This window comes from Phacochoerus africanus, chromosome 3 (assembly GCF_016906955.1).
Source record: "Phacochoerus africanus isolate WHEZ1 chromosome 3, ROS_Pafr_v1, whole genome shotgun sequence".
NCBI lineage: Eukaryota > Metazoa > Chordata > Mammalia > Artiodactyla > Suidae > Phacochoerus > Phacochoerus africanus.
In genome coordinates, this window is record NC_062546.1 from 132,551,239 (window position 1) to 132,563,727 (window position 12,489).

At 39.8% G+C, this 12,489-nt stretch overlaps 1 protein-coding gene across 6 annotated transcripts in view; it reads right to left on the minus strand.

The window, feature by feature from the left end:
- Window positions 1–12,489, minus strand: part of ITGB6 (integrin subunit beta 6) — a 128,168-nt gene that overhangs the window by 47,258 nt on the left and 68,421 nt on the right. For all 6 annotated transcript variants that reach the window (XM_047772714.1, XM_047772715.1, XM_047772716.1 and 3 more), the window contains one exon: window positions 9,212–9,307. In XM_047772714.1, the coding sequence (XP_047628670.1) occupies window positions 9,212–9,307 (96 nt within the window). The remainder of the gene's footprint in view (window positions 1–9,211; window positions 9,308–12,489) is intronic.

A 12,489-nucleotide genomic window follows, 5' to 3' on the forward strand; every position in this document is an offset into this window, starting at 1 on the left:
ACTCAACCTGAAGGTTGCTGCTTCCTTCATAATCACTTCTTGAAAGAGGTCTTCTCTGAAGATCCTATAAAATTAAGGTCTCACACTCTTCTCCTCCGTTATTTCCCATTGCTCTACATTATTTTCCATTTCTAAAGTAATTCTTCCAAAGTTTTTAGTATGTGGCCCCAATATTGTACGGAACATAGCAAAACATAAAGAATTATTTGTTGTTTATTTGTAATTCAAATTTAACTGGACATCCTGTATTTTTATGTGCTAAATCCAGCAACTCTATAGAGAAAGTCTGCTAACCCCTGAATTAATGAATAAAATGTGCTCAAACTGTTCAAGCTCAACAAAATTTTCTGTTTCAAAGCATTTCTATTTACTTTTTGAAGTTCAAGACAGGAAGGGCAACAAAATACTGAACTATGTCGTAGCAAATAATAGCCCCATCATGGCATAATTTGGGCTCTTTCAGATAATGAGCCATAAAGTTAAATATATGTAACACTCTCCAACTTCTGTTATGTCCAGGAGCTGTCAGTTTAACTTATCCCTTGTGCCTCGATGCACTGTATAATTGTGTGAAAGGCTGTGCCATGTGGAAGATGCGTGGGGGCAGTTAAACTCTGCATGGTGAGCAAAGCTGGGAGAGTTTCCTTAAAGCACAGCTGTGCTTTGGGCCAGCCTCACAGGCGCAGACAGAGTGGCCACCTACAGCCTTAGGAGAGGCTTCTGGGGATAGATGGAGTCCCCTAATACCATGCCTTCCTAGGCAGGGAAGGGTAGTTACACAGCTTGGAGCGCTGTGCAGTATGAAGACAAGCCTTGGAGGAAACCAAATTTGTTCCCAGATATTAAGAATCCTCACCAATAGGGCACTTTCAGGGATAAGAAAATGAGTACTAGAAATAATTTCTTAGTCCTTTAAAGACGTTGCAGGGATGTATAAAACAGGAACCAAGTATCATAAGTGTATGTAAAAAAAAAAAAGTGACCTAGTAGGTAAAAGTGTAGTAATTGCGGATATTGGGAATGTTGGGGGTGGGAGCAAGTGTGCTTTTATTTTGTTTTTTATCTTTTAATTTAATTTTATTGGAGTATAGTTGATTTACAATGTTGTATTAGTTTCAGGTGTACAGTAAAGCGAATACATCACATATAAATACATCCATTTTTTCCTGTATATATTATAACAAACTATTGAGTAGATTTTCCTGTGCTATACAATAGGTTCTTGTTAATCATCTCTTTTATACAGTAATGTATATGTGTTATTCCCACTCTCCCAATTTTTCCCTCCCTCAATGGTTTAGCCTATGGCAACCATAAAATTGGTTTTGAAATCTGTTTGTTTCTGTTTTTTAATAAAATAAGTTTTTTGTATCATTTTTATGAGATTCCACATATAAGTGATATCATATGATATTTTGTCTTTCTCTGTCTGACTTAATTTTACTTAGTTTTATTTTGAAGCACATAACCTCCAAGGATGGCAACCACAGATTCAGAATGTTGCAGAATGACCTTGATTTCATCTAATGTTATTCTCATTAGTAACAGCGATTGTTTGACTTATAAGTAAATGCAATTTAATTTTTATGCCTTTATAAGAGTGTAAGTATGTAAACGTATTCCAAAAATTTGAACATACTTAATATGTGCAGTCTGTTGCCAATTATGTTAAAACATGTAAATGCATGCGAAGACAAGAGAAGACTTACTCTGACATGTCAAGAATGGTCAACTGTGTCTGAGCGGTGAGTTTATGCGTGATCTTTGTTTTCTTCATTGTACCTGTGCTTTTCTGTATCCTTTTTTTTTTCTTTTTTTGCAAATACTGTATTCATTGTACCATCAGAAAGACAGTATTTTAAAGTGTCTTTTTTTTCTTTTTTCAGTCATTTCTTCTTTTTTTGTGGGGGGAGGCACATTCCCACATTGTTGGTCAGAGAGTAACTGATGCAACCCCTTTGGAAAGCCACTTGAACACACCCAGGAGAGTGGAGGCTGCCATTCCCCTGTGACCCAGGGGCGTCACTTCTAGACCTGGATCCTCAGTAGAGAACGTGCATGTAAGGATGTGCATGGCTGCAACATTAGTGATGCTGCAGGCCTGGAAGTGATCTGAAGCCCTCAGTTGCACATGAACACATTGCAGTAAATACATTTACTAGAATATGTATAGCAGTGGAACAAACTAGAGCTCTGAGCATCTCTATGGATCAGTCTCAAAAAAAGTAACATTGAGCAGCACCATGTGAATGTACTTAATGCCACAGAACTGTATACTTAACCTATAAAATGGTAAATTTTATATTATGCATCTTTTATCGTAACTTTTAAAAACTTGAAACATAACATTGAGTCAAAAAGCAAATTGTAGAAATAATATGTACAGCATGAAATTAAACTTGTGAGCTCAAACTATGTAATTATGGGGAGACTATATTCTTCATAGTACAAAAAAGAAACATGGGGTTGATAAACACTAAGTTCAGGATACTGATTATTTCTATGTGTGAAAGGAAAGAGGGAGGTGGGTTCAGAGGTGGGCAGTTACACAGTAGGCAACTGTACCTGGAATGTTTTATTTCTTTCAAATAGCTAAAGCAGATATAGTGGCAAAATGTTAAGATTGGAGAAAGATGGGCAGTAGGTACGTGGACGTTCACTGCACTAGTGTATTTTTCCATATGCTTGAACTACACCATCATGTAGCCAAGATGTGGAAGCAATCTAAATGTTCATCAACAAATGAATGGATAAAGAAGATGTGGTACATATATACAATGGAGTATTACTCAGCCATAAAAAAGAATGAAGTAATGGCATTTGCAGCAACATGGATGGACCTAAAAATTATCACGCTAAGTGAGGTTAATCAGACAGTGAGAGACAAACACCATATGATATCACCTATAGGTGGAATCTAAGAAAAGAATACAGGAGTTCCCATCATGGCGCAGTGGCTAACGAATCTGACTAGGAACCATGAGGTTGAGGGTTCAATCCCTGCCCTTGCTCAGTGGGTTAATGATCCGGCGTTGCCATGAGCTGTGGTGTAAGTTGCAGACGCGGCTCGGATCCTGTGTTGCTGTGGCTCTGGCATAGGCTGGTGGCTACAGCTCCAATTAGACCCCTAGCCTAGGAACCTCCATATGCCACGGCAGTGGCCCAAAAAATGCCAAAAAGACAAAAATAAAATAAAATAAAATAAAATAAAGAACACAAATGAACCTACTTGTGAAACAGAAACAGACTCACAGTCTTTGAAAAACTTATAGTTACCAAAGGGGACAAGTTGGGGGGAGGGATGGACTGTGGGTTTGGGATGGAAATGTTCTAAAATTAGGTTGTGATGATGGTTGTACAACTATAAATATAATAACACCCATTGAATTTTTAAAAAAGAGGCCTATAGTCTGTGTTAGACCAGGTATTCCCTTACCCCCTTTGGTTGGACCCTTGACAGTGGTCAAGAGTTGCTGTTTTTGGTGGGTTGGCCAGTGGCATAAGGCTGCCCAGCGTGTGACCTGTTCTTACTTCTCAGAGCTTACAGAACACACAAGGCAGAATCCAAATGTGGCTCTTTTTTCAAGTCCACATATTTTTAAATTGCTCTATTTGGCTAAATTAACAGCAGCAGTAAGTAAAATCCAGTATTTCCCCACCTTGAATGACTGCATTTGTAGAGATTCACCTGTCCATTCACTTGTCAGGAAGCTCTGCTGCGCCCTTAGGCTCTATGCTCTTACTGTTCAAATGACTTTCAAAGCCAGTTACTTTGTTTAAGAGGCTGCTCCCCTGGTGGTCTAGAGGTCAGGAATGAGCACGCTCTTTCACTGCAGCCACCGAGGTTCAAGTGTGACTAAACTCAGTGATTAAGGCTGTTGACTTGAACTGCCTGCGTTTAAATCTTTGCTCTCATGGGCAACTTGCTTTTTGATTCTGGTTCTAGAGCAGTAAAAGGAAGACAAAATGATATCATGAGTTAAAACGCTTAGCCTCAGCTGCCACCTAATGAGACTTCAGCAAACCTTCCCTATTCTTCTCATGGTCATAGTTGCTTATCCTCTCTGGCCTTCAGTTTCCACTGCCATAAACTGAAGGGCCAGCACTATGATAACTCTTAGCATTGAAGGTAGTTTTCTGATCGCCAATTTATTTGCTCCCCTTTCTTTTTTTTTTCCTTCTTTTTTTCATTTGCTCCCCTTTCTAACAAAGATGGTGAATAGAAAAGAGTGAAAACATTGACAAAGGTGAAAACTCTGACCCCTCAGTAAAACTCTGGCTTGGGGTCTCTTGCCAGAGCACAAACTCTAAAATGTCTTCATTACCTAGATGTTCTTTAGGTAAATCATTGGCCTCCAAGTCTGTTAAGGCTCTCTGGGACTTCTCGAGGCAGGTGCTGTGTCTTACTCTCCTCTCATCATCAACCCTGGCCTAGTTCATGGGAGATGCTCATGAAATGTTTGATGAATGAATGAATGAATGAATGACTACTGTTAGTAGCACATTGGTCCTAATGCTGAATATTGTGTAAATATTGAAATATTTAGGCCTTGTATTGATAAGATACCATTTTATATTTCTATGTGGGTTGGCCTAAGAGGACATCTCATTAAGACCCTAATTTTAAACCTGTATCTTTCTTCCTGAGTCTTTATTTTCTGGATTACGAGTCTTCGAGTTCTTTAGAAGAAAAGTAGTCCTTATAATCTAGGGAGTAACTACTGATGATTTTTCATGGTTACAGTTCATTAATTAGTCTGGAAAATGTTTCCAACAGCTTTTCCCTGATAATCTGAGGACATGTGTTTTATTTCCAAATCCTCCCTCTATAAGATGTAGTTTTATTAATGAGGAAACTGTAGGCAGCTGGCTCTCCTCAGTCTTTGTTCTAAGACACCATCAAATAAAAAGAAATAAAAACCCTTTTCTGTTATACTTGAATTAAGAACAATTATTAACTCCTTGGACATTTCTCATAATCCAGAAGTTCTCTTTTCAATTTGTAGATGATTTTATTTTCACTGAAAGCATAAATTTGGAACACCACATTATGGGATTTAGTTGATGGGTAAATAAAAACTTTTTAGACTGTGCCCTAAAATTAGCTATATTACAACCAGCTAGCTATACATTGTCTGTGTGTAAATCACTGGAATTCATGCTGATCCTCTTCCCACCCCCAGTCTAGAGTCACGGACTACTAAAGCTGAAGGTCATCTGGTCCAGTCTTTTTATTTCATAAAAACTGAGGCCAGCAATAAAGGGATTTTCATCAGAGTAAAACTGTTTTGATCTTTTCCAACAGTGAACATGATAAAACAAAATGATAATAGAACAGGCTAACAAATAGTAAAAGGGTCCCTTTTTCATTTTATCTCCCTCCCTAACTTCTCTGCCTCCCTTCCACTCCCTTGCTGCAGGGAAAAGCTCAAAAGAGGAACAAAGCGAGGAAAGAAAGGATGAAATAAAAACTGGGGTTTTGACTCCTGAAAAATGAAACGTGTGTGGTAGATAATGCTAAGAAGCCACACTGACATCAGGCTCTTAGTACATTGTAGCAGCCTCTATGCTATCTTTCAGATATAACGATCATCAAGGGGGTAATTGCTCAGGGGTTGTCCTTCAGAGACTAGTAAGAGGGCAGTGGAGCATATCCAACAGGTTGGCCTCAAGACTGATGGCAGAGTGAACCTTTCCCCTCTGGGGCCACCTGGATCCAAAGTGGAAGGGTAGAGAAGGAACAGCCAGGGTTGCCGGTAACCACAGTGATGGGTCAGGCACTGTCACCTGCTCTTGTATACCGGCTCCCTCAGTCTTGACAGGTGTTGATCACACAAAACTCCAAGTCCCCATTTAGAAACTTTGACCTCATTTGAGAAAAAATGGACTGCTTGCTTTGCAGTTTTCTTTTTAATTCATTCAACAAATATTTACTGAGCATCTACTTTGTATTGAGAATTGGCCTAAACAGAAAAATGTGCAAACCCACCACAGCTCCTTATAGAAGTGACAATGGAAGGCTTTTCACCTCCAGAAGGAAGGGCTCTTTGGTGGCATAACAACCTGGGATAGTAAATACGATATAAAAGGAGTCTACTTATAACAGTCTTCTCTGTTAATGTATACAAATCATGAAGTTCCCATCCCCATTCTTTAGATACATCATTCTGTCCTGATAACCACAGGGATGTCAATTTGTGGCCACTCACTCAGATGTGAGTGAGCAAACTAGAAGTGTCTTTTTCTGGTTCAGTTTTATATCTGACTTTCTAAGTGCTGTTTCAACAATATATCATAAATACTAGGTCATATAATAATTATTATTATTAACCTCATAAAACTCATCTTTTTCCAGTCAGAAGTAGACATTTTGAAAGACTGAGGATATTTCAAATCTTGCAAATAACCCCAGGTGATTAATAGTAGGATTTGACAATGTAGTCAAAAATGCTAATTTAATTGCTTTTCTCTCAATATCTCATTAGTGAGGAAAGACTAGTCAAATTAGACAGTTGGGGTTTAGTAGCTTGATATTAAATTGATGTAAATTAACAATAAACATTTGAAAACAGAGGAGATAAAAAAAAAATGTTAAAGCTTAGGTAATTGAATCCTGATGCAAAATGGTATTTAGCACTAGAAAACAATATACTACCTATCTATCATTATCTTTTGAACCCTGTAATTGGACAAACAGGAAGCTATTCATAATAATAAGTTTGTTCAAAATCATCCGTTTGCGGGAGTCTGGGGGTGCACACTGCAGTCCTATTGAACTGAGGGCAAAACTGCTTACTTTATCCTTTCCATTGTTTGTTCATCTCTCTTACCCCAAAGTATGGCAACATCACACACCTGGGCAGTCCAAAGCATCTTCCCCAAATTATTGAACCTACAGTCATTTTTTTCCTGTGTCCCATGAGTGGGCAAAACAAATCTTTATTTGCTGCAAGACGGGAGCCATTAAACCCAACCATCCCCTGCCGGGGAAATGCACACAAGTCTATGCTTAACACAGAACTGGGGCAAACAGTTTGCCTCCTGGAATTTCCATTAGCTCCAAGGACTCAGTTGCTTTATTTATGCTATCGCTGGTTTTATTTTGCAGCAGTTCTTTGGTAGTTATGTGGCTTCGCTCACAGCTATCCAAACCTCAGGTCACACAGGGCTCCTGCACACGTAGGGCTCCTTCTCAGAGATGTAAATGGAAAGCCAACCCAAGCCATTACTGGTCTATTTTGGGTTTTCATTATCAATAAAACAAGAGATCAGCATTTTCTTGCTGTGTGAAGCCTTCAGGGAAGTGCAATGTTGCTGTCATTATCTTTAGACCAGGCGGCCGCCTGCTCCCACTAATGCAGAGGAAATGATGAGTCCATCGAAATAAAAATAAAATAATGAAAGGATCAGAGTCACAGAGTGGATTGCTGACCTGGTCCACTGCATGGCTCCCTGAAAACATCCCTTTGAATTTAGTGGAGCCTAGATGGTAAAGACCACAAATCACGGTGGAACATAAATTTGCCTCGTAATGAGATTAGTAGGCAGGCAAAAATAAATGTCCTGCTGTTACATTAGAGGCAGGCTCTAATCTGGTGTTTTCCTTGGAAATGATCATTTCCTTTGCAACAGAGGAACCGTGGAGGCAACCTGTTTAAATCCGACAGATTCTGCTTTGTCACAGTTATTTTTCATCTTGCTCTGTCTTTTTAATAGCAATTTTGAGGAGGCGTTTAAATGAGTTGTGAGCCTTAAAGACTATTACCAAGGTGAGTTATGGGGGGGTCTCTGCTCATGGTCATCCATCACGTTTCCCAGACTCCCCTTTTAAGAACATTTCTGTGCCACTCCCTCTCCCCTTTCTAAAGAGGAGCCCTGCTGTGGAGGAGGTATGACACCCAGGGTCCTCCCACTCTAGCTTTAAGGATCAGAGGCAGAATAGACTCACTATTGTATTGGGGATATTAAAAAAAAAAGTCTTTACTGCAACTCTACTACTTAAAACGCCTGGAAACAAGTCTCCCAGACTTAAGGCTAAAAAGCCTTAAGAAAATGCCCAGATCAGGTGAACCCACATGGGTTTCTGAGTAGAACAAAGGCCTCGAGTATGTAGCTTGATTGCCAGGGACTTCCTTGGTTTCCAGCAGAAGGCAATCTCACCTGGAGTACAATACCCTCCTCTCATTAAAAATGCAAGATAGAATCTCTTCCTGGATCCTTTCTACAGAACCTGATGCAAGTTCAGGGGCTGCACCGTCCTTAGCAGTGAGTGGCATTTAATCAAAGCCTTCTGTGAAATAATCTCAGCATTTCCTGAGCCTGTAAAGTCACCAAGTGAGTTAAGAGGTCCTTTCAAAAAGAATGGGAGATCAGACTTTGAACTGAGAAGGATTTGAAGCCTCTGCACTGAAGGTACAGACAGCTTAACGGACACCAATTTTCTCTACATTTTCTGGGACTCTGGCTGGAGCCTCCTTAGTTCTCTGTGAAACTACTCACTAGGAATAGATCATTTACTAGTACCCCAATTCATGGCATTTGGACTTACTGTTTTTCTGAAACCAGAAAGAAGCCAAAGCAAACTTCTGCATTTGTAAAATGCATTTTACAGCATATGTGATGGTTTACGAACATTTTTTTACCTCATGAAACAATCCCCTTTCTGTAGTTGGTGCTTCCATTCAAAAACTTGAACTGCAAATGCAGCTACTTTAAGGGAGAAATTATTTGGGGGCTCAGTTTAAACAGTTTTTTTCTTTCAACTTTTCACTTTTCAATGGTTTGAGTTGTGTCTCTACTTGTGTGTTTCCTATGCATCAAGCATCAGAGAATTTAAGTCAATTCTCCTCCCAGACTCATAATCTCCTCTGTTCTCTGTTAACTCCCTCCTCATCAGATGAAAGAGCTTAAGGGAAGATAGACTGATTTTCCCATTAGGTTGGTGGTCCTGTGGTTATTGGTATTTTCTTCCAACTTCTAATTTCCATAACTCTTCCTTCCTTGTCCCACCATATCTTCCCCCAACTTCCCACTAAACCTCCATGTTCATAATTTAAATGGCAAACAGTAACTGAATCCACTTTGCCAGTGTCCAGTATATTTGGTATGTGTTAATAATTACCTAATGGCATCCCAGGTATTAAACTCAGAGTTAATAAGTTTCATGTCAAATAATCTCCCTGAAGGAATTTCCTGAATGATGTTTGCTTACCTCATACAGATGAACTTGTTCTTGAGTTACAGCAAAGATCAGTAACACATTATTTTGTACCAGTTTATCAATGAGTTGTCCAATGGTTGGATATTCCTAGAATTAAAATGAGTTTAAATAGATGTTTAAGTATCTTCTTAACAAAAGTATGTAAAATAAAGAAAGGAATATTTCTTTCAAAGATATCTTCCTGAGTTTGGCATTGCGATTCTCACAGGCAGTATTGTGACTGTCACTCCCAGTAAACACAAACACAATTAGCATTATTTACTTAATTGCTTTAGTAATTGTTTCCTAGATCTTGTAAGTCCATTTAATTCCTTAGAGTCAGTGCCTGTCAATGTAGTGTATTATGCTGTCACTTTCAAGGAGATTGCTAAATTTATTTAAAGACTTATAGTGTGTCATATTTTCAAGGGTAGAGATACACTTCTTCTTCGAAGTGCCACTTGCCTATAGGCTCATGTTGGAGGGACTATTAGGGGTGAGGGAGGGGCTGTTAGACTATGACAAATGTGACCAAGGTGACTCTTGCAGCTCAAAAACTCTTGCTGGAATTGGATGGGGCGGGATGAGGGTTGGAGCAGGGTCAGCCTGCTGAGGAAGGACATACTGCAATTCCTAAATGCATCTCACTTGAGACGTTCCTGTACAAGTTCTCAGGTTTGGTCTTCTTGCCTTTTTGATGTCACTAATTGGTTTTATGGGATGCTGCAATATTTTTACAGAACAACTCAAAACACACTGTATTCAGTTGACTTCTCTTCCATTGATGTGTTCATTCATATGAGTACTTTAACAAATACAGTCATTAATGATCATATTTGCAGATGACCTTTACTTTCCAGGACTGGAAAACATGGAACCCATTAGCCTGTCATATGGCTCCAAATGTGGATATTGTGCAAAAGGGAAACTCAGATGAGGGAATGGACTGTAAACAATTCAACCAAGAATCCTATGTTGGCTGTCAGCCAAAGTGCAGGAACACTGACGAATTAGCCCCCCTGCACGCTAATGTGGTGCATTCATGTATTCTCAGCACTTCTGGAATATTTTTGTCCAACATCTTCTTCAGCCACAAAAAGATTCAACTGGTGGGAAAAGTACAGTTTTGCTTAAGATATCCAGGTCAATTACCCAACTGCAAATCTTACTGCGTCATACGTGCTTTCCAGCCCTTTGGGATTTTTATTTGTGGCTATTAGTAGAATCCAGATGGTAAGAAGCTTCCTGAGGCTGATATTTTCAGTCTCCTCTGCATTTTACTTGCCCATTAATACTTCACATTAAGTATCCTTCACCCTTAAGCCTGAATTCCCCCGGAGCTGGCCTTTCCTTATCTCGCTGTGTTCTCAGAACTTTCAAGTGCTATGCCTGCGTAGCCAGGACTGCACCTCATGGCCCCTCGTAGGTGGACAAATATGGTTTTCCCTCTGATCCAGATCTGTTGGTTTAATTCCCACAATTAAATTGTAAGTTCTTCAAGGCCAGGGATCATGTGTTATTATTTTGCTGCTCCAGGAGCCCCGCCCAGTGATGAGGACATAGGAATCGCTCGAAGGACCTCGAGGAGGCAATGTGCAGGCAGGCAGGGAAATGGTCCACAGCCCAGTGCATTGCAGCAACTTACTCAGCAAGAATGACTTGAACATGTGTTAGAGGAGAAGGTCATAGCAGGCAACTGGTACTGTTTGCTTCTGTGATCCTGCTTTTTCTGAGAGGTCCATTATAGGGCATTGGAATGGTTTCAAGAAAAATAAATAAGGGATCCATTTCTCACAGTTTTATTGGCTAAAAGACAAAATGTGGCTATCCTCACTAATCTTGTAATGTGGAAAAGCAACTTACAGGATCAAAAATACATAAGTTTGGGGAACACTATTGATCAAAAGTTAGGGGGAAACATTCATGCTGAAGTTTAGAAATTTATGTCAAGAAATGGTAGCATGGAGTTCCCATCGTGGCCCAGTGGAAATGAATCCGACTAGGAACCATGTGGTTGTGGGTTCAATCCCTGGCCTCGTGCAGTGGGTTAAGGATCTGGTGTTTCTGTGAGCTGTGGTGTAGGTAGCAGATGCAGCTCGGATCTGGCATTGCTGTGGCTGTGGTGTAGGCTGGTAGCTACAGCTCTGATTGGACCCCTAGCCTGGTAACCTCCATATACTGCGGGTGTGGCCCTAAAAACAAAGGAAAAAAAGAAATGGAAGCAGGTAATTTATAAACCTTTAGATTTTTTTTTTTTTAAAATCAACTTACAGCACATCAGTAAGCATTTCTATATATTGCCCACTAATTTTTTTTTTTTTTTTTTTAGAAAACACCTTTTTCCAACCTGATATTAGAATTCTGGGTTTTCTTCCGTCTTTCTCTCTCTCCCCTACATACACTTCTACAGCGTTGTCATTTAGATAAGTCACTTAAAGTCTCTGGGCCATATTTTTCCAAGTGTTAAATGGGGATAATATGACCTTTCCAAGTTGCTGCTTCATAATTTGATTTGATTTTATACTGAATTATCAGCACCCACTGTGTTCCAGGCACTGTGCTATCAGGAAATAGAGATAAATAAACTGGCTCTGGCCCTGGAAATGCACATCAGAGAAAGACACTAGCAAACACATTTCCATATAGAAGTGACCAAGAAGGCATCTATGTACAAGAGCCAGGGGAAAGACAATCGCTTTGGAGCCCACTGGGGGTCAAAGAGGGAGCCCCTCACCTGCTCCTGCCCAGGGTTTTAAAGGATCATTAAGAGTTTCTCAGCAGCCTTGAAGGAAAAGGCGTTCCTGACAGGGAATAACACATGGGCCAGCACAGCTGCTTCGTCTCTGTTCAAGCAAAGCAGTTAGACACATAGGGTTCTGGTGAGGATCAAAGGAGATCATGTACATCAAAAGAGCTCTGAATTTTGTACCTCGTTTTACAAAAGTCAAGTGTTTTTATTTTTTTTCTCTTTGTAATATCAACATTTTTAAAACTTTTTTTTTTTTTTTTTTTTGCTTTTTAGGGCTGAACCCAAGGCATAGAGAAGTTCCCAGGCCAGGGGTTGAATCAGAGCTGCAGCTGCTGGTCTATGCCACAGTCATAGTAATGCCAGATCCGACCCCTGTCTGCAATCTACACCACAGCTCATGGCAATGCCAGATCCGATCCCCAACCCACTGAGTGAGGCCAGGGTTCAAACCCACATCCTCATGGATACTAGTCAGATTTGTTTCTGTTGCTTCACAACGGGAACTCCCTAAAAACTTTTTTTTGTTTTTGTTTTGTTTTGA